This window comes from Saimiri boliviensis, chromosome 1 (genome assembly GCF_048565385.1).
Source record: "Saimiri boliviensis isolate mSaiBol1 chromosome 1, mSaiBol1.pri, whole genome shotgun sequence".
Lineage (NCBI taxonomy): Eukaryota > Metazoa > Chordata > Mammalia > Primates > Cebidae > Saimiri > Saimiri boliviensis.
Window position 1 is genome coordinate 164,401,135 of NC_133449.1, and position 19,245 is coordinate 164,420,379.

General features: G+C 50.7%; 1 protein-coding gene across 1 annotated transcript in view; it reads left to right on the forward strand.

Moving 5' to 3' along the window:
• Nucleotides 1-18,813, forward strand: part of TGFBI (transforming growth factor beta induced) — a 33,655-nt gene extending 14,842 nt beyond the window's left edge. The window contains exons 4-17 of the mRNA XM_003934075.3: nt 1,293-1,453; nt 1,809-1,973; nt 2,230-2,376; nt 4,683-4,824; nt 8,182-8,394; nt 9,210-9,347; nt 9,939-10,084; nt 11,083-11,219; nt 12,029-12,156; nt 14,428-14,552; nt 15,824-15,926; nt 16,494-16,573; nt 17,658-17,682; nt 18,180-18,813. Of these exons, the coding sequence (XP_003934124.2) occupies nt 1,293-1,453; nt 1,809-1,973; nt 2,230-2,376; nt 4,683-4,824; nt 8,182-8,394; nt 9,210-9,347; nt 9,939-10,084; nt 11,083-11,219; nt 12,029-12,156; nt 14,428-14,552; nt 15,824-15,926; nt 16,494-16,573; nt 17,658-17,682; nt 18,180-18,220 (1,751 nt within the window). The 3' untranslated portion in view covers nt 18,221-18,813. The remainder of the gene's footprint in view (nt 1-1,292; nt 1,454-1,808; nt 1,974-2,229; nt 2,377-4,682; nt 4,825-8,181; nt 8,395-9,209; nt 9,348-9,938; nt 10,085-11,082; nt 11,220-12,028; nt 12,157-14,427; nt 14,553-15,823; nt 15,927-16,493; nt 16,574-17,657; nt 17,683-18,179) is intronic.
• Nucleotides 18,814-19,245: the final 432 nt, after the last annotated feature.

The following is a 19,245-nucleotide window of genomic DNA, read 5'->3' on the forward strand; positions in this document are numbered from 1 at the left end:
GGCATTCTCTCCACGTGCCCACTTGCCCCAGGCTCTATGCAAGAGCCTGAGGACGGAAGCTGGAAACAGTGCATTTCCTGAGCTGCTCCTTCTGGCCTCCTTACCACACTGGTGGAGCAGACTCCAATTCTGGCCTGTCCATGCCTGTGGCAGGCACAGGCTTAGGCTCAGGCTCTTGGCGTCTGCCTCTGGCTGGGAGTGATTCTAAACACATCCAGCAGGGTTCAGCCTGATGACCCATGGTTGGGGCTGGGTGTCTCTGGTGGGCTGGCAACCCCAAGCTGAGGCGGGCTGGTCACCTCAGGTCATGAGTTCAAGACCAGCCTGGCCAACATGGTGAAACCCTGTCTCTATGAAAAATAAAATTATCCAGGCATGGATCCTGTCATCCCAGCTACTTGGGAGGCTGAGGCAGGAGAATCATTTATACCTGGGAGGTGGAGGTTGAAGTGAGCTGAGATCACGCCATTACACTCCAGCCTGGGCAAGAAGAGAGAAACTCCGTCACCAAAAAAAAAAAAAAAAAAAAATTGTGAGACTGAGACATAACAGGAAGGAGGGCAGTTTGGTTGGTACCAAAGTCCCTAGAGCATGTGAGGGGAGAGATTGGTGCAGATGGGACCATGGAGGTACTGACTCAGGTGGAAGGACATGTGGGGAAATGGGATCGGAAAAGAAGACTGACCTTAGAAGGGGAGCTCAATCTCTGAACTCTAATTTCAGACTCTTGAAAATGAACATTAAGCTCATTTTGGTCTAAGCAACAAAAAACAAATGAACATGAAACTCATTTTGGTCTTTTAAGGCCTGAGAAACCCCTTCTAAACTTCAGACTACTTTAAGAAATAACATTTTATTACCTACAAACACACACAATACTTTGGAGATTTATAATAGTCTCTCATTTTAGTAGAAGCTGTTAGGGAACCGGTGTCAATAAAAAGGTAAATCTGTAAGAATAGTTTGTAATTAGGATAGCTGTTTTCAATGTACATTCCTGCCTGTGTTATCTAAATGTCTGGGAACAAGAGGTTTGCTCTGCTGTATTTAAAATGATTAAAAATCACCAATTAGTTGAGTTCATGTAGCGAGGAATTTGACTTACCGAGTTGTTTTAAGGAGACTGTAACAAGCTTGAAGCCCCCCCGGGAAACAGCCTGTCTTTGTGCTTTCCCACACACCTCCTCGTCCTCACCACCTGCAGATGTACCGTGCTCTCTGGCAAAGAAGGGAGGGTCTGGTTGGGCTGGACCGCCAGAGGCCATCCCTCCTTCTGTCTTCTGCTTCTGCAGCCCTACCACTCTCAAACCTTTACGAGACCCTGGGAGTCGTTGGAGCGACCACCACTCAGCTGTACACAGACCGCACGGAGAAGCTGAGGCCTGAGATGGAGGGGCCTGGCAGCTTCACCATCTTCGCCCCTAGCAACGAGGCCTGGGCTTCCTTGTCAGCTGTGAGATGACCTCCATCTGCCTAGGGGACTCTTACGGGGAACTGCCTTACTTCCCCAAGGGGTGGGCATGATGAATGGGAGTCCGTAGTGATTTCCTACTGTTTTGGGAAGATTTTCCCTTAACCCCTTAGAAAAGGCAGTGAAACTTGAGCTAAAATGTGTCTTACCAGGTTGCTTCTAAAGCCCCCTGTGTCATATTGGGCAGAAAGACCTGGGTGCTCCCTGAAGAGGGATTCTTGGCAGAAGAGAGGCCTGGGCTCACGGGGGCTGACAGCATGTTTCCCCAGATTTGCAAGGACCCCTCTCTTGAACACAGAGTCTGAACCCCCAACTGTCCCCCTCTTCTTCCTCCTAGGAAGTGCTGGACTCCCTGGTCAGCAATGTCAACATTGAGCTGCTCAATGCCCTCCGCTACCACATGGTGAACAGGCGAGTCCTGACTGATGAGCTGAAACACGGCATGACCCTCACCTCTATGTACCAGAATTCCAACATCCAGATCCACCACTATCCTAATGGGGTAGGGGATCCCCAGCCATACTGCATGGCCCTTGGTCCACAATGAACCCACTTCTGTCCCGTGGGTGGGCCAGTTTCTGGGGTTGAAGCTTTAGACAACTGCTCCTTTGTGTCTGCTTCTCCTCGGGCCGTCTGTTCCACGGTTTGTGGAACCCACACTCAGCTACTGTGTTTGAAAACACTGTTTTCCCCTTCTGGGGCTTTGGGACCATGCCTTTGTTCGGTGTACTGCTCACCCTTGCCGCTTCTCTGGGCAGATTGTAACTGTGAACTGTGCCCGGCTGCTGAAAGCCGACCACCATGCAACCAACGGGGTGGTGCATCTCATCGATAAGGTCATCTCCACCATCACCAACAGCATCCAGCAGATCATCGAGATCGAGGACACCTTCGAGACCCTTCGGGTAAGGGACTGCCCTGGGTGGAGGCCCAGGCTTGGGAGACGTTGCCTCCGAAGAGGGGCCTAGCAGGACCTCTTCTGCAGGGGGAGTAGAGGATGGCTCCTGTAGGGGAACATAGAGCAGGTTCTCCTGAATGCCCGTGAACATGGAGAATCCATTGACCAGTTCTAACCCGTAAAACTCCCCATCTGTCTTCTTATTCTTTTTTTTTTTTTCTTTTTGAGACAGAGTCTCACTCCGTCGCCCAGGCTGCAGTGCAGTGGGGCGATCTTGGCTCACTGCAACCTCTGCCTCCTGGGTTCAAGCAGTTCTCCTGCCTCAGCCTCCCGAGAAGCTGGGACTACAGGCGAGTGCCACCATGCCCAGCTAATTTTTTTATTTTTAGCAGAGATGGGGTTTCACCATGTTAGCCAGGACGGTCTCGATCTCTTGACCTCGTGATCCACCTGCCTCGGCCTCCCAAAGTGCTGGGATTGCAGGCATGAGCCACTGCAGCCAGCCCCATCTGTCTTCCTTATAAAGTGTTCCTTTCCTTGCCTCCCCTGGAAAGGTCAGTGGTGTGTGGCTGCAGCAGCACAGGGTCCTCTGAGCCCTGGGCCTGCGCTGTGGCTTCCAGAGGTGGTAGTTCCCACATGGAGGACTAGAATAAATAGCCTATCAGGCTATGTGTGCTTTGGGATCACACGTCCCCATCCTAAGACCCTGGTTGCAACCATACCCATGTTTTCTTGAAGCCCAGAAGAGCAGAGAGGCCACCAGTGTGGACACAGAAGTCAAGGGTCTGATTTCCAGCCTGGCTTTTCCAATGGCTCTGGGGCCACAGGAATGCTCTTCATTCCCCCATGCCCAGCAGGCATTTGTCTTACAACTGGAGGGGAAGGCATGTTCCTCTTGGCAAGGGCTACTCAGGAGGAAGTGGAGGCAGGCTGCTCCGTCAGGGTTTTTGCCTTCATTCAAGGAGAACTTCCTAACCACAAAGGATACAAGTGGGAGTAGGGCGGTCCCTCCCTAGAGATCTCCAACACAGACAGACAAACATGCTGGGGCCGGCCAGCACTGACGGGTCTCGCAAGCATGGATGGCTGTTAGCTGGGAGCCTGGCTGTCTAAGCTCCTCTCCCATGCTTTTCTTCTGGGTTGCTGGAAGGGCAGGGGTCTGCAAGGGAATGATGCTCCCACATAGTTGGCGGCACATGAACAGCAATTGATCTCTTCGAGTCACCTCCTCTTGCTGTTTAGATCTGGTAGATATTTCTTTCTTCCTTCTTCTGACCCTCCATTGTGCCCATCTTTCCTTCTTAAAACATACTTGTTAGGGACCTGCTACTTCCCTCGTGGTTCTATGTGCCAGGAGTACAGAGGTGAACAAGGCAGGCAAAGTTCTACTCTCAGTGGAGTAATATTCTATCTGGAGACAGGCAACAAAGAAATTAACAAGGTAGCCATGGGCTATGATAATTTATGTCAAGTGGGCAGGTAAATAGGGAGTCACAGTACTACAGGGAGGATTGGAGAGTCAGGGAGGTCTCTCTGGAAGGGGTGGCTTTTGAGCTGTGGTCTAAAGGATGAGAACGGGTCTAGTATACAAAATGCTGGGGCAAGAGGACACCTGGTGGAGAGAACAGTAGTGAAGGCTCAGGGCAGGAAGGGCAAGGAGGAGGCCGGTGGGTCAGGTCACATGTGAAGGGCATACAACGGGCAAAGGCAAAGGCAAAGTGGCCAGACCGAATCCTCCAGGACTTGCAGACCTGGGAGAGAGTCCGTCTCCATCCTGGGAGCGGCAGAAAACCACTCAGGCCTTTAGAAGATCCTTCTGGCTGTGTAGAGAATGGGTGGTATGATCCTTTCATGCATGGGCTCGTATGTGATTACCAACGAATGCCGAGTGACAGTGTAAGGAGGGCTGCAAGCCATTAGAGTAGGCACAGCGGACAGACTCACCTTGGTCTGGGGGTGGGATGGGATGGGAGGAGTGCCAAGTTGACTTCCCAAAGAAATGACATTTTAGTGGAAGAAGGAATAGAACCAGAGAAGCAAAGAAAGGGAACAGCAGAGGGGACAGCAGGGACAAGGATTTGGGGGCAAGAATAGGAAAGGCAAGTTAAAGACATGAAAGATGGCCAGGCTGGCTGGAGCTCAGGTCCCCTAGGGACCATCGGCATTGGTGAGCTCAGGTTTGGCTTCTGTTTTCGTCTTGGGCTTCTGTAAAAGCCTTGAGCCCTTGAGGGGAAACCAGCGAGATTGTGTGTGCATCTTCTGCAGAGAATGCCAGAGCCTCAGGGAGCACTCCGTCTTCTCTCCTCCCCACAGGCTGCTGTGGCTGCATCAGGGCTCAACACGATGCTCGAAGGTAATGGCCAGTACACGCTCTTGGCCCCGACCAATGAAGCCTTTGAGAAGATCCCCACTGAGACTTTGAACCGGATCCTGGGCGACCCAGAAGCCCTGAGAGGTGAGCATCCTTTGGCTCCTGCTGCTGCCTCATTTGTGCAGCTAGACTGAGCCCAAGACCTACTCTAGTCCAAGATGGACATGCCACCTGCCATGAGGTGACCCTCGGGATATCTGCTCCAGCCGTGGGTTGAGGCCATCCTGTCCTCTTGCTTCAGCTAACCATGTCTCTCCAGCAGCCACACTGCTCTGAGGACTGAGTACTGAATCCAGCAGCTTTTGTTTGGGGACAGCTGGACTGAAGCGAGAGGCATAGCTGGAGACCCACAGCTGGCCCTGGCCAGAAACAGGGAGAGTGAAAGGCTCGAATGGTTAAGGCCAGAGCAAGGCTAGCAGGTAAAGCGACAGCTTGCAGGTGTGGGGGTGGCAGATCCTGGCACTCCTGAAATGGATTCTTCGTGCTGACTCTTCACTATTCCTCTGTGTGGCTAGGGACATGGATAAATCAAAAGTACAGGTAAAAACCAGTCATAGGCCAGGTGCGGTGGCTCACGCCTATAATCCCAGCACTTTGGGAGGCTGAGGTGGGCAGATCACCTGAGGTCAGGAGTTGGAGACCAGCCTGACCAATATAGTGAAACCCCGTCTCTACTAAAAATACAAAAATTAGCTGGGCGTGGTGGCAGGTGCCTGTAATTCCAGCTACTCAGGAGGCTGAGGCAGGAGAATCGTTTGAATCCAGGAGTTAGAGGCTGAAATGAACCAAGCTTGTGCCATTGCACTCCAGCCTGGGTGACAGAGCACTGAGACTGGAGGATCCGGTTCAAAGCACTCTGCCTCAAAAAAACCAAAAACCAAAAAACAAACAAAAAAAAAAACAGTCATAGTCAACTTTTGACTCTCCATTTTAGATTTCATCATGCCCTCCTCAGTGAGCTGCTAAGTTAGGCAGTGGATTGATTATTGCTTCAGGAGAGGGAAGGAGCTAGCATGTAGCGGAGATGAGAAAGGAGGACTCTGCCTTCACCCTACCCTGCCCCTTTCTACTCCAGGACCTCTGAAAGGCCATGAGCACAGAGCTGCTGCCTGAGTCCCCTGAAACACAGGGAATGCCCCAGATCTCTGGTACAGCCCACCACACTTTTCCTCTCAAACATATTCCAGGATGACTGCATTTCTTTTGAATCTATTTAAGCCTACCTTGTCAATGTGCTGTATAAAATGCCTAATGCATTTCAGACACCCTGTACATTTAAAGTGCTCTCCTTCTGTCTGTGCAGGGATGGGAAAGGACGTATTTCTGAAAGCACAGATGGGGAGACGGGATCTGTTCCATGTCCAGGTGATTATGGTGCCTCTGTGCACCTGGCTGGCACTAGGGACGGTGGCTACAAAAATGAATACAGCACAGTCTTTGCCCCCAAGGAAATTAAGACCTAGTAGAAACGGCAGGCTTAAAAACAGGTTGTTGGGATCTGATTTCGTGACTGCAATGACAGAGATACTCACAGCACAAAATGTGGAATGAGGGCAGGCGCTGGGACACAGCCTCAGAGGGCCCAAAGGCTTTTAGAACTATACTCCCCATTAAAACGTGGTTTGCACAGAGCTCATTTTTTGCTTTGGAGACCTCAGAACTCATTATAGGCCAGGCATGCCTATAGTCCCAACACTTTGGGAGGCCGAGGCAGGGAGATCACTTGAGGCTGAGAGTTCAAGACCAGCCTGGCCAACATAGTAAAACCCCGTCTCTACTAGAAATATAAAAATTAGCCAGGTATGGTGGCGGGCACCTATAATCCCTGTAATCCCAGATACTTGGGAGGCTGAGGTAGGAGAATCACTTGAACCCAGGAGGCAGAAGTTGCAGTGAGCCCAGATCATGTCACTGCACTCCAGCCTGGGCAACAAAGCTAGACTCTCAAAAAACAAAAAAACAAACAAACAAACAAACAAACAAAAAACCTCCTTATTATAAGTTGTAAGAAGAAAAGGCCCCTACTTCATCCCTTTTGCAAATCTGCCTTTTCCTACTCAATAACCGGCTTGTTCAGAGCAAGCACACTCTGTTTGGTGCCGTGGCTGCACACTGGAAGGAACAGGTCCTTGCCCCACCTCCAACAGTCTGCTGTTACCAGCAGGTTGACAGGCAGGCAGGCGAGAAGCAGCCAGGGTTGGTGTGCCCGTTCGAAGACGGGTTTCCAGCTTTGGCCCTCCTCACCCTGCAAGGGGCCCTGGCAGGTTCCTCTACCACACCCTGGACCTCACCTTCCTTCTCTGAGAAGCTGCATCTCCAAAGCCTCATTCCCACAGGGCCTTCTCGCCCTTTGCGTTTCCCTCTGGCTGAATGTGGCCAGCCGGCTTTCAAGGTCATCAAATCGTTTGCAGCAGCCCAAGGCCTTGCAGGGCCTCAGAGCTTCCTCCTGCCCATGACAGTGTGGTTTTGGTTCCCATACTCGGGGACATATTGAAACTCGCCTCTGTGGTGAGAATATGGGACAGAGAGCCTCGGTGACCTTGGTGAGTGGCAGCCCAGGCCACCTGCTTGGCCTGGGGTGGGCGGAGCTCTTTCTTCTTGACTGGTGTTTGCAGCTGCCTACGTCCAGCCCTTCTGGGCTCTGTAACGCAATGGAGGCCATTGGGAGTCACGATGGGTCAGGAGCCCTCCTTGGGCCTCAGCCCTGCCCTGCCCCCTAAAGTAGCACTTGGACAAGCAAATAAATGATTATGTTTCTGATTTATGGGTCTGGTGAATGGGATGGCAAAGGCCGTGTCTTACTGATCACCAAACCCTAAGATAGATCCTGGCAACTAGTAGACCCTTGGGCTAAATGAGCAAAAACCTTGACAAATAAAGTGTACAAATAACTCAGAACTGTCGTTTGCTATGCTTTTCATCTTTTCCTACTACAGTTAGGTTTTTATAAAGGTCAGTAGATTTCTAAAATCCCATGGTAGGCTTTCTTGAGTTTTTCTTTTATCCCTGAAATTCAGCTATAAATAAGCTAATCACTAACATTTGTTGAACACTGACTCTATTGTCAGGCACCGTGCCAAGTGCTTTACGTTCAGGATTTCATGTCATCGCCACAGTAGCCCTAGGAGAAGAATGCAGTTCTTATGTCCACTTGACTGATGAGGAAATTGAGGTTCAAAGAGGCTCAATGACTTGCTCAAGGTCCCACAGCTGGAAAGTGGCCATGGGATTCAAAGCAAGCAGTCTGGCCACAGAGCCCCAGCTGCTTTTCTAGGACAGCAGGCAGGAAGTGAGGAGGATCTGGGCCCTGGGGTGCTCCCGCCTCATCTGAGGGTCCTCATCTGAGAGAATAGGATCCTTACAGTATGGGCAGGCTGCAAGTGGCCCCGAGGTCATCCTGGAACAGACTCTGACTTGACCTGAGTCTGTTTGGACCCCCAGACCTGCTCAACAACCACATCCTGAAGTCGGCTATGTGTGCCGAAGCCATCGTTGCGGGGCTGTCCGTGGAGACCCTGGAGGGCACGACACTGGAGGTGGGCTGCAGCGGGGACATGCTGACCATCAACGGGAAGGCGATCATCTCCAATAAAGACATCCTGGCCACCAACGGGGTGATCCACTACATTGATGAGCTGCTCATCCCAGACTCAGGTAGACCAGGCCTGCAGGGGCCTTGGCCCTGCCCAGCCCACCATCCCTTCTGCTATCCCCGGTGGCGGGGTTGGAGAGATTCAGGGATCTTTGGGCAACTTCCCTGCCTGGACCCAGCTCACAGCCTCTCGGCCACTGCAGACGTGTGGGTTGTGACCAGAGTGATGCGTCTTGAGCTTCAGGCATGCAAGTGTAATGGGGAGGCAGTGGGGAGCCATTGGAGGGGTCTGGGGACAAAGACACAGTCATGGAGGCCTTTCAGAAGATATGCCTGCTGTGAATGGGCACAGAGGACCATCTGCTGACCTCAGAACATGTGATTTCTCAATAGTGCCCAAGCCATCGCAGGGTCACTGACCCAGTGAGAATGACTGAATGGACTTGGGCCTGTGTTTCATTTGGAATCCTAGCCCCATTCTGGTCTTCCAGTGAGATCTGTCCATGAGTGAAGGAATCTCGTAGGAAAAAACAAAACACTTCTACAGGTGTGGTTGCTGGCCTTATCTACTCGGCAGGAGCCATCACGCAGACTGTCTTTCTCCCCAGTGTTAGAATGTTCCCTGACCAAGCTGCCCACGGGGCCTGGGACAGAGGCTGATCTCTGCCTAACTGAGCTCACCTCTCCTCCTGACTGGTTAGATTTTCTAGCGACTGTTCCCCTGATGACACAAGCCTGCTGGGCCCTAGCAGTGTTTGGAGGGGTTGTTGACTCACGAGACGACATTCCTGCTGATGTGTGTCATGCCCTGGGGTGGATGAATGATAAATGAAAACAGCACTTTTAACTTTTGAACCCACTTTCTCCTTCCTTGTAGCCAAGACGCTATTTGAATTGGCTGCAGAGTCCGATGTGTCCACAGCCATTGACCTTTTCAGGCAAGCCGGCCTTGGCACTCATCTCTCCGGAAGCGAGCGGTTGACACTCCTGGCTCCCCTGAATTCTGTATTCAAAGGTAACATAGGGAAGGCATCCCTGTTAGTTTGTCCCTGGAGGCAGCTTCCCCACCCCTGTCACCTCCACAACACTCTCTGATTTACAGCACCCCATGGGACATTAGAACTTCCACTCAGCTCAACCAAAAGCAGATGTGACTTCAGCGGAAGCTTCAGAGGCTCTGTTGTTGCATTCGGCAGAGCAGAGAATGCATGTGGGGAGCCGTGCCTCAGAACTCAAGACTTAGATCTGGGAGAGCAGAGCATTCCTTTGCCTTTCTATTTGCAGAGTCACTTGCCAATGTATAGTCAGGAGGTCAGGGTGAGGATACAGCTGAGTTGCAACCACAGGAAGGCAGAGAAGGGGGCCAAGTTGTGTACGTGCCTGCCCTTCTCTCTTAGGGCAAAACTCCAAACACCCTTGCTTATCTGGACCTTTTTTATTTCTCCACAGAAGATACCAGATGTTATGGAATATTGGCAGCAGCTTGACTTGGTTTCTCAATCCCTGTTTCCAAACTAAGGGAGGGCTTTTCACTGTCTTCATCTCCCATCATTCTCTTCATTATAGGAGCACATCTCTCTGGACCTAACCACACCTTCTCTTGCAGATGGAACCCCTCCAATTAATGCCCATACAAGGAATTTGCTTCGGAACCACATAATTAAAGACCAGTTGGCTTCTAAGTATCTGTACCATGGACAGACCCTGGAAACTCTGGGTGGCAAAAAACTGAGAGTTTTTGTTTATCGTAATGTAAGTTCTGGGTCCTAAATCATGTTCCTTGGAAGCTCCTTATGGTGGGAGGTGTATTAGCGTTAAAAAAAAAATGTCCTCCATAAACAGGAGTTTGCATGAGAACTGTTTGCTGACAAGGAAGAAAATAATTTCTGGAAAGTATTGATACCAAAATGAGATCCTGCAGAAGGATTAGAATCTCTTTTTCTGGAGGCCTTTGAGAATAAACAACACAATTATCCAACCTATACTGTGAAGGAATAAGTCCTTCTTGAACTCAGGAATGAACACATGGGACGAGGGATGGGGTTCGGACTCCTTCTGAGCTTATGACAAGAGCAGCCCCCTGAACGAAAATACAGCCCTGCTTGGTCCAAGAGGTGTCTTCCCTCTTTTGTTGTATCTTCTTTGTTTTCAAACCCAACAGTTACCCTGGAATATCAAATAGGAAGTACAAGTCAACATAGCTCAGGTGTCCCCAAACTACGGCCCGCAGGCCGCATGCGGCCTCCTGAGGCCATTTATCCGCCCCCCCTCTCACTTCAGGAAGGGGCACCTCTTTCACTGGTGGTCAGTGAGAGGAGCACAGTATGTGGCAGCCCTCCAACGGTCTGAGGGACAGTGAACTGGCCCCCTGTGTAAAAAGTTTGGGGGCGCCTGACATAGCTCTTGCCTGGGACCAACCAGCACCTTTTGGCTAAAGATGGTTATCATCTGTTAAACAAATAAATAAATAAATGGGTTTAATCGGTTTATTTGGCCACTGTCAATGACCTCATGTGTAACTGATATTCTCATTATGGGGCCTCTGTGTAACTTTATTGGGGCCTCTCTAGCCATTCTTTCCTTAAGGAAGAGCATTTATTGTTTTATTTCCTGGAGAAAAGACATCATTTCATTCCAGCCTTAATAACCTACCCCAATAAATACCCCTTCATCTTCATGGATGATGACCCTGCTGCATGCCTCTTGGGAGGATAACCAGTCCTTGCTTTCTCTGTCCCTCTTCTGTGCAGAGCCTGTGCATTGAGAACAGCTGCATCGCCGCCCACGACAAGAGAGGGAGGTACGGGACCCTGTTCACGATGGACCGGGTGCTGACGCCCCCGATGGGGACTGTCATGGATGTCCTGAAGGGAGACAATCGCTTTAGGTAATTAGTTCCATTCCTGAGTGGGGCTTCTGCCGGGTTGTCATGCTGGAGCAGGATGTGGGGCCCCAGCTATTTGTCAAGCCTCCTTCTACCTTGGGGATTGAATTAACACTAGTGGTGCACTGCTATGACCTTCCAGACTTGGGATGGGGAAAAGGGAAGTGTTGCCTTGAAAGCTTACATTGGGAAGAAGGGTTAATTCTGAGAGTGTAATCCTCACATGCATGGGAAGCAGGGAGAGGGGACTACATTTTTATCAGTGAAGCGCAAGGAAAACATCACTTGCATTGTAAAGCTCCAAATGAGCTGAAGGCATGTAGTTCGCAGTGCGTGATGAGTCTCTCTCTGCGCAACATCTGTTTATTGTAACTGAAGCCCGCTTGTGACTTTGTGTTCCTGCCCTGCTAGCTCCGTTTCTGACTTACTCATTCACCTTGGGGTGCTGTCACATGGAATATTTCCCTGCCACTGACTTCAGCCACCAAGGGCCTGGAGACCACACCCCTCTGCCCTCCCAGAATCACATCCCTGGAGGCTCAGCTAGTCTCTGGGTCAGCCATGCCTCTGCCCTTTCTTTTTCCTCCTTTCTCCTGTGGCTCTGACCTCTGGCCATTTAACAGAGCTCAACATTCTTGCTGGGTGGAGGGAAGATGCAACCCGGAATTTGCTCCCTCTTCGCGCACAGGGAGGGCATGAAAACCAAGGTGCATTCCAGTAGTCTGGGCTCTTCTATCCCCATTGGTGAGGTATTTAAGGAAAATACCTCTTGGCTCCCAGGACAGGTGACATTTCTGTGTGTGTATCCACAGCACGCTGGTAGCTGCCATCCAGTCTGCAGGACTGACGGAGACCCTCACCCGGGAAGGAGCTTATACAGTCTTTGCTCCCACAAATGAAGCCTTCCAAGCCCTGCCACCGAAAGAACAGACCCGCTTAAGTACACATCTCCACTTTTCTAAAGTAGTGATCCCTCGGGGGCCCAGCGGGAAGCAGTTGACACATTAGGGATTGACTCGAAGGGATTTAATGACAAGACTATTTGTGGAAGTGTGGACAGAATGAAAAGAACTAGCAAAGGATGAGGCCACCCGGGGACAAGCAACCCTGGGAAGACTTTACTACCCCTAGGCCTGGGGGAATGGGAGGATGAGAGCAGGAACCAGTGAGGTCATGAGGCTTGGACAAGGGCACAGGACGGCAGCCAGAGCCATATGCAACCACTGTCAGAACCATGCAAGTGAGGGAGGGCACTCAGCACCCCAGCCTCCCTCTCCTTCCACACACCAGTTGCCATCTGGGTCTTCCATAGGCTGATGCACGTGCAGGAGGGAGCTCCCTGATGCAGTTCATAGAGCTCAGCCTCCTGGGCAGGAAACCAGACAGAGAGGAGTAGAAAAGAACTTAGGGTGGCTGCAGCCAGCCCAGCCACTGAGGCATGTTTCCTATTGGAGACCTGTGAGCACAGTGATAATGAAGCCAGTTACCGGCATTGACTATCCCTCCAGACAAAAGCTTTCCCAAGAAGTTAGACACGGCCCTGAGAGATCTAGTTGAAGATGTTTGGGAGGGGATCTAGTGGTTGAGTGGCTAAGAATAACGAGGAAGGTAAGAGTACCTTGCAGCCGGTGTGGTAAGGATGAAATAGGATGCCACACACAGCGCCAGGCACACAGCCCTGGTCAATAATAACCATGACGTTGGGGGCCGGTGGGGAGGGGAACAGGAGTTGCAGCGTTTAGCTTAGATGCATGCCTGTGAGAGATGCTTCCATTCTCGCAGAAAGGTGAGCCTGAGGAAAAGGAGGAGGAGGAATGACCTTGGCAAATCTTGGGGCCCCCATCGGCTATACCCCGCTTCCTGCTCTAGAGCAGGAGAATAGAAAGTTCAGGTTGCAGCCAGCTCCGAGGTGAATTTGTGTCCTGTTTAATCATCTTTATTGCTAAATCAGTGCCTATGTCTGTGATGCTGACGTATGTTCCTAAGGAGAGGGTAGAAGTTCATTCTGAAAATAAACTTTTCATCCTCTGTCTGTCCAGCAAGAATGGAATATTACCCAGGTGGCCTGAGCTGGCTTGGCTTTCTTTTCACTTTCAATTATGTGGAAGTTGAGGAGGGGGATGGGGAAAGCTTCCCAAACACACCCTCCCCCAGGTCTGAGGCACCCCTGGGGGACAGAGGTGGTTCAGGTGTTAGAGATATTGAAAGGACATTCCGCACACCCCAAGGGCTAGCGTGATTCTGCACTTCCAGGGAATATTTTGTGGAAGGGGAATCTTGTCAGCTCCAGGTTGTGGATGTCTGAAAATCACTTGGTACCCAGTGGCTCCATCCTCTGGCACTCATGTGCATTTGTCAATAACCAAGTGAACTCTCCAAAATGCTTTAAAACTTCCTCCCTTCTCAGTTTCAAGATGCTAGAAATAGCTGTTCATAAACCCTGGGGAAATTTAGCCATTTGGCTGGTAATGGGAGTATCCAAGATGAGAGGGCAGCTGGAAACTTTCAGTATGACCTCCCACACTTAATTTGGGAAATGCCTGTGCACCTTTATGGGCAATCAGATGCCTGCCACAGTTGCTGGAGACACTGACGTGGGCCGAAAGGAATGCTGAGACGTGACGAGCAGAGATGCTCTGGAGGGAATACCCCCCTCAGCCCTGACCTCATCGGCTCCACGGCTCCTCCACAGTACAGCTGTTGACTCTTTTAAGTTCTCCCTTCAGGAAATAGCCGTCTCAAACAGAATGCGCATTTGAGGGCAGAATGTGTAAATATTGCACTCCTGTGTTATAACTGTCGGAGCCATGCTGATGATGAAACGTCCCAGATGCTGGTGCTGGAAAGGTCCCTAGCTTTCCAAGCAAATATTTATCTCATGGAAACATGAGTCATACTCAGAGTGGAGTATGGATTAACTCCTTCTCAGCAGCCAGGGAGCCCAGCATCCCAGGGAGCATATTTAACCCAGAAGCCCACAGACTGCAGGGGCCGATTCATGGCCATGAACATGTGCTTTGTGTCCTCTGACCATTAGACAGATTGTGGGTCACAGTGTTGAGTATACAGTGGGAGCTTAATGAGTGCTTATTCCAGGGGCAGGGAGTTCATCTTAGGGGTGACCACTTGCATCTTCTCCTCTGGGCCCTCCTTGACCAGGCTAGTTATCATTCTTGGGATTAACTCTATCTCCTTTTCCTGCCATCTGCAGAAAGTGCCAAGGAACTTGCCAACATCCTGAAATACCACATTGGTGATGAAATCCTCGTTAGCGGAGGCGTCGGGGCCCTGGTGCGGCTGAAGTCTCTCCAAGGTGACAAGCTGGAAGTCAGCTTGGTAAGTGTCCTGCAAATCAAAGGCTGGCTGTGCCCTGCCACCAGGGCTCCAGGACATATCTTACCCTGGGATGGCATTAGACACACACAACCTTCAAAATGCAGCTCAAATCTTTGAGTGTAATTTGCCCAAAGAAAAAGAGAAAAGAGAAGAGGGTCTTTGGGGAACTCCAGTGAGATTATAGGTAGACGTGAATAAGAACTTCCAGATTTACAAGGGGATGGAGCATCTGATTTTGCATCTGGGAGAGGCTATTAGATCTTTCTTCTCTTAAGGAGATGGTAGGCAATTACTTACACGACTGAAGAGATCAGTCTCTATCTTCACCTTACCCCACCTCCAAACCCAGGGATTCACTGAGTTGCACCATGAACCAGACCATCCCAAGAGGCTTTTTTAGTTCTGACACTTGCTCTGTGAGCCCTCCCTTGCTCTGCACATTGATGATACACATTCCACTTTGTAACTGCACTAAGAGTGTTCCTGAAGCAGATAGCCCGCCGAGCTCCAGAAATCTCCCTGGCCACACTGGTGGAGGCCGATTGTGGAGGGACCACTCTTCAATGTGTGGCTCGCTTCTGCTCCCTGTTCCTCTCTCCTTGTCTTCAGCCATCCTTTGCTCACCAGTTTCTCACCAGGAGCATAGGAAGCTATGCATGTAGGGAGGTCGGCACAGGGATGACTTGTTTGACTTTAGCAAGTGGCTCAAGCATCTCCTAGTACCTGGTTTCAGATGCTGGGGACCTGTCTGTCGCAGGCTTCTATGCCTCCTACCCCCTTGAGTCTTGTCGCATGGACCCTTCAGGAAGGCCTGAGATAGATTTGCCCTGGGTGGGCCTCCTATGAGAAAATCTTAAGTCAGGCACCCAGGCAAAGTGGAAGGAGCCTTTTTCCTAGAGCAGGAAGCCTGGCTTCCACTTCTGGCTAGTCCACCTGCTTAGCTCAAAAGAGGCACTTCACCTGTCTTCAGCCTCAGTCTCCTCTTATGTCAATAGGACAATAATATCTACCCTCCTTATCATACACTGCTGGGACGACTGAATGGTTCACACAGAAGAACATTATGTAAATTGCAATGTGAAACTCACACAGGAGATTCCAACTAATCCACTGCACCAAAGGTCTGTGAAGGGCAGGGACTGTTTCATTCACCAGAGTATCTTCAGTCTTATACAGGACCTGGCATATTAAAAGTGTTCAGTAAACACTTGGTGATGAATAGAATAAATGTGCTCTACTTTCAGCCACTACTCTCTGTTTTTTTCTTTTAGAAAAACAATGTGGTGAGTGTCAACAAGGAGCCTGTTGCTGAGCCTGACATCATGGCCACAAATGGCGTGGTCCACGTCATCACCAGTGTTCTGCAGCCTCCATGTAAGTGTCGCCTCTCCATTGACTCTGTGGCCCATCCTTCTCTCCACATGGCAGTTGGTGTAGAGAAGGAAAAAATGTCTCAATAGAAAAACTGTTCCGAACCACGATCAGAACATGGAGTTGTGATAGTTAAACTGCGCTTATGTGACTGATCGCAGAGTCAGTCGGGTGCCATTGGTTTCAAATGCAGCACCCTGAGGAACGTGAGGACATGTCGCTTTTTGTGGAGTTGCTGGCTGTCTGAGCTCCCTCGGACAGAGCCCAGCTCTCTGTGTTTGTGTGGATGCTGTACTCACGGTTCCCCGCACCCGGCACTTCACCTCGGTGTGTGCTCCTTGCCTCCAGTGCGGTTGAGCTTCAGTCCTGCCTCTCCCCGTGTGTGCATTCACCTTTCTTGGAGCTCTCTCCCCGTGAACCAATTCTACTATGAGTTATGACACATTGTAGAGAAAACATGTCTTTGGAAATGTGAGCCAGAAAGCCCACCAGTGGCCTCAGTCATGGTTGTTATGAATGACATGCTAATGGCTTCTTTCTCATCAAATCGGCCTTTTCTTTCCTCTTCAGTCAACAGACCACAGGAAAGAGGGGATGAACTTGCAGATTCTGCACTTGAGATCTTCAAACAAGCATCAGCGTTTTCCAGGGTAAGATGCCTGCTAGGTTTGCACCTAGCCTGAGCAGCCTCGGGTGCTCTGTTTGGGCCATCTAGGAGCCTCTCCAGCCCCTGTCTTCCTTAGCTGCTCCCCAGAGCTCTCTTAAAACTTCTTCCCACTCCCACTGGGGCATCCTCAGCCCCAGCCTGTGTCAAATTCAGAGTAGAGAACCCAGGCAGCTTCTGGGCCTTCATGGGCCAAAGGCCAGGCTTTCACACAGACGCCTCTGAGCCTCAGATCATGGGGAAGCCACTGCTGGCGAGAACAGATATAGCTCTGGAAGCCATCTGCCCAAGAGGGCAGCCCATCCCAAGTTCGTCTTACAGTGGCCAGGCCAGGCCTGAGCCTGGGCCTCTGGCTCATTCTTCTGCTGTCCATGGCATTGCCCATCCTGTGTGAAGCTGGAGCTCTCCTGGGCACTGTGTGGACTCTGGATACAGGGCTACTGGGCCCACTATGCATGTGGAGCCACCCCTTCCTTGCCCCAGCTCTGCTTCCCTGTCAAATGCTCTCTGGCTCTTTCTGAGCTTCCTTTCCTGCTCCCCAACTTGCCCATTGCCCAGTGCCCTGCTTGGCTCGTTTGCTGCTTCGGGTCAGATGGCACCTCTTGGGAATGTAAGGTGCCTTACAGAAGGTTTACACTTCAAGAGAATAGGCTTCAGGGAGCATTCCTCAACCCAGAGGCCTGAAGCATCCTCTGTCACTTTACTTTTGAACACAGGGGTCTCCTTAGTGCCCTCGAGAAGGACTCTTGGCCCTGAACTCCTGCTCCTGAGGCCACCCCTGTGCAGCCCCAGCTCCCCCAACTCCAGGCTCTAGTCTCAGTGAGGAAGCCTGGCTTTGGGGTCTCCTAGGAATGTCCACCTGAAGTCACACTTGGTAGGGGCTTGCACAACTTACGTCTGCCAAGGCCACCTGAGGAACTTCCCAGAGTCTATCAGTTCTACCTTCCCCTTCCTCTTCCCTACCCCAGCATTTTTTCTGAGTACAGGTGGCAGTGGGCAAAGCCATTGCCATAAAGCAAGTGCAGATAGAACTTTCACTAGAAAACCTGACACCTTGTGTTTTCTTTCAGGCTTCCCAGAGGTCCGTGCGACTAGGTAAGTCTGGTCTGGGTTTGAAGTCTTTGCAGACCTGTTTAGGCCTTACCCCCAAGCAAGCCCAAGCCTGCCATCTGCTGTATATAGATAAGAACATCATCGTGCCGTCAAACAAGCCTGGCCTTTGGAGTCAGAACAGCAAGGGTGACTTGGGGTCAGACTCAGAACACCCTGCTTCCTTCTCCGTAATATAGGGATAATAAGAGTAACAACCTTTGGGGGTTAATATGAGTTTTCAGCTTAGGGAGCCTGGAAATACTGCAGAGGCCTTGGCAGGAGCCCACAGTGAGGATCTAGGTCCAAACTGTTAGGTGCAGAAAACCAGAACATCAGGCATTGAGTAAGAGTGAAGTTTCACAAACCAAAAAGCACTGGCTATGTGCAAGAGAGCATGGCAGAAGGAGGCTGTTCGGCCTTGGTCCTTGAGATCCTGACAGTGTCCTAGATAGACGTGGGGAGATCGGCACCTATTTGACTTCACAAACTTCTCTTTTCAGCCCCTGTCTATCAGAAGTTATTAGAGAGGATGAAGCATTAGCAGGAAGGACTACAGGAGGAAGTCACCACGGCAGCTCCCCGCCAGTTTCTCCCAGATTTCCACAGAGACTGAATGTTTTTGAAACCAATATCCTACTTCATACATGGGCCGCACCATAATGAGATGTGAGCCTTGTGCAGGTGGGGGAGGAGGGAGAGAGATGTACTTTTTAAGTTGTGTTCCCCCTAAACATGACTGTTAACCCACTGCATGCAGAAACTCGGATGTCACTGCCTGACGTTCGCTTCCAGAAAGGACCTATCCCAAACGTGGAATTTGCTGTCTATGCCAAGTGCCTGGAAAAGGAGCTTCAGTATTGTGGGGCTCATAAAACATGTAGCAAGCAATCCAGCCTTACGGGAAGTCCTGGCACAGTTTTTGTTAAGCTCTTGCACGGCTGGAGAAATGGCATCATTATAAGCTATGAGGTGAACTGTTCTGTCAAATGTGTCTTGCATCTACACGTGGCTTGGAGGCTTTGATGGGGCCCTGTCCAGGTAGAAAAGAAAAGGTATGTAGAACATGTAGAGCTCAGATTTCCCAAGTGTGACAGAGCCATGGTGTGTTTGTAATAATAAAACCAAAGAAACATATGCCCTGTGTGCATGGTACTCTGTGCTGGCCTGAGGCCGTCATGCTCCTCCACACCTCAATTCCCGCTCTGGAGAAGGTCAGCAAGGAGCCCCGGGGGATGGTTTTTGGGAGATTCCAGCAGCCAGCCCTCAGGTACGCAGATAGCTCATGGGGGTTTGAACCTGTCTTTGCCAAACAGATTTTTGTTTCACCCTCCTCCAGCCCTGGGGTCTCAAGTTCTCTGTGTTCCCTTCACCCTGCACTTTATTCCTCTTATTTCTCGGAAGTACCTTCCCTCCAGCATGGTGATCCCCTGCCTGTGTGCTGGACTTTTGAGTCCTTAGCACCGCCCTGTGAAGTGGTTGCCAGCACAATCCCATTACGCAGATAAGGATACCAAGGCCCAGGGAAGTGAGAACCAGCGGCAGCACATAAAATAGCTGAACAGGCAC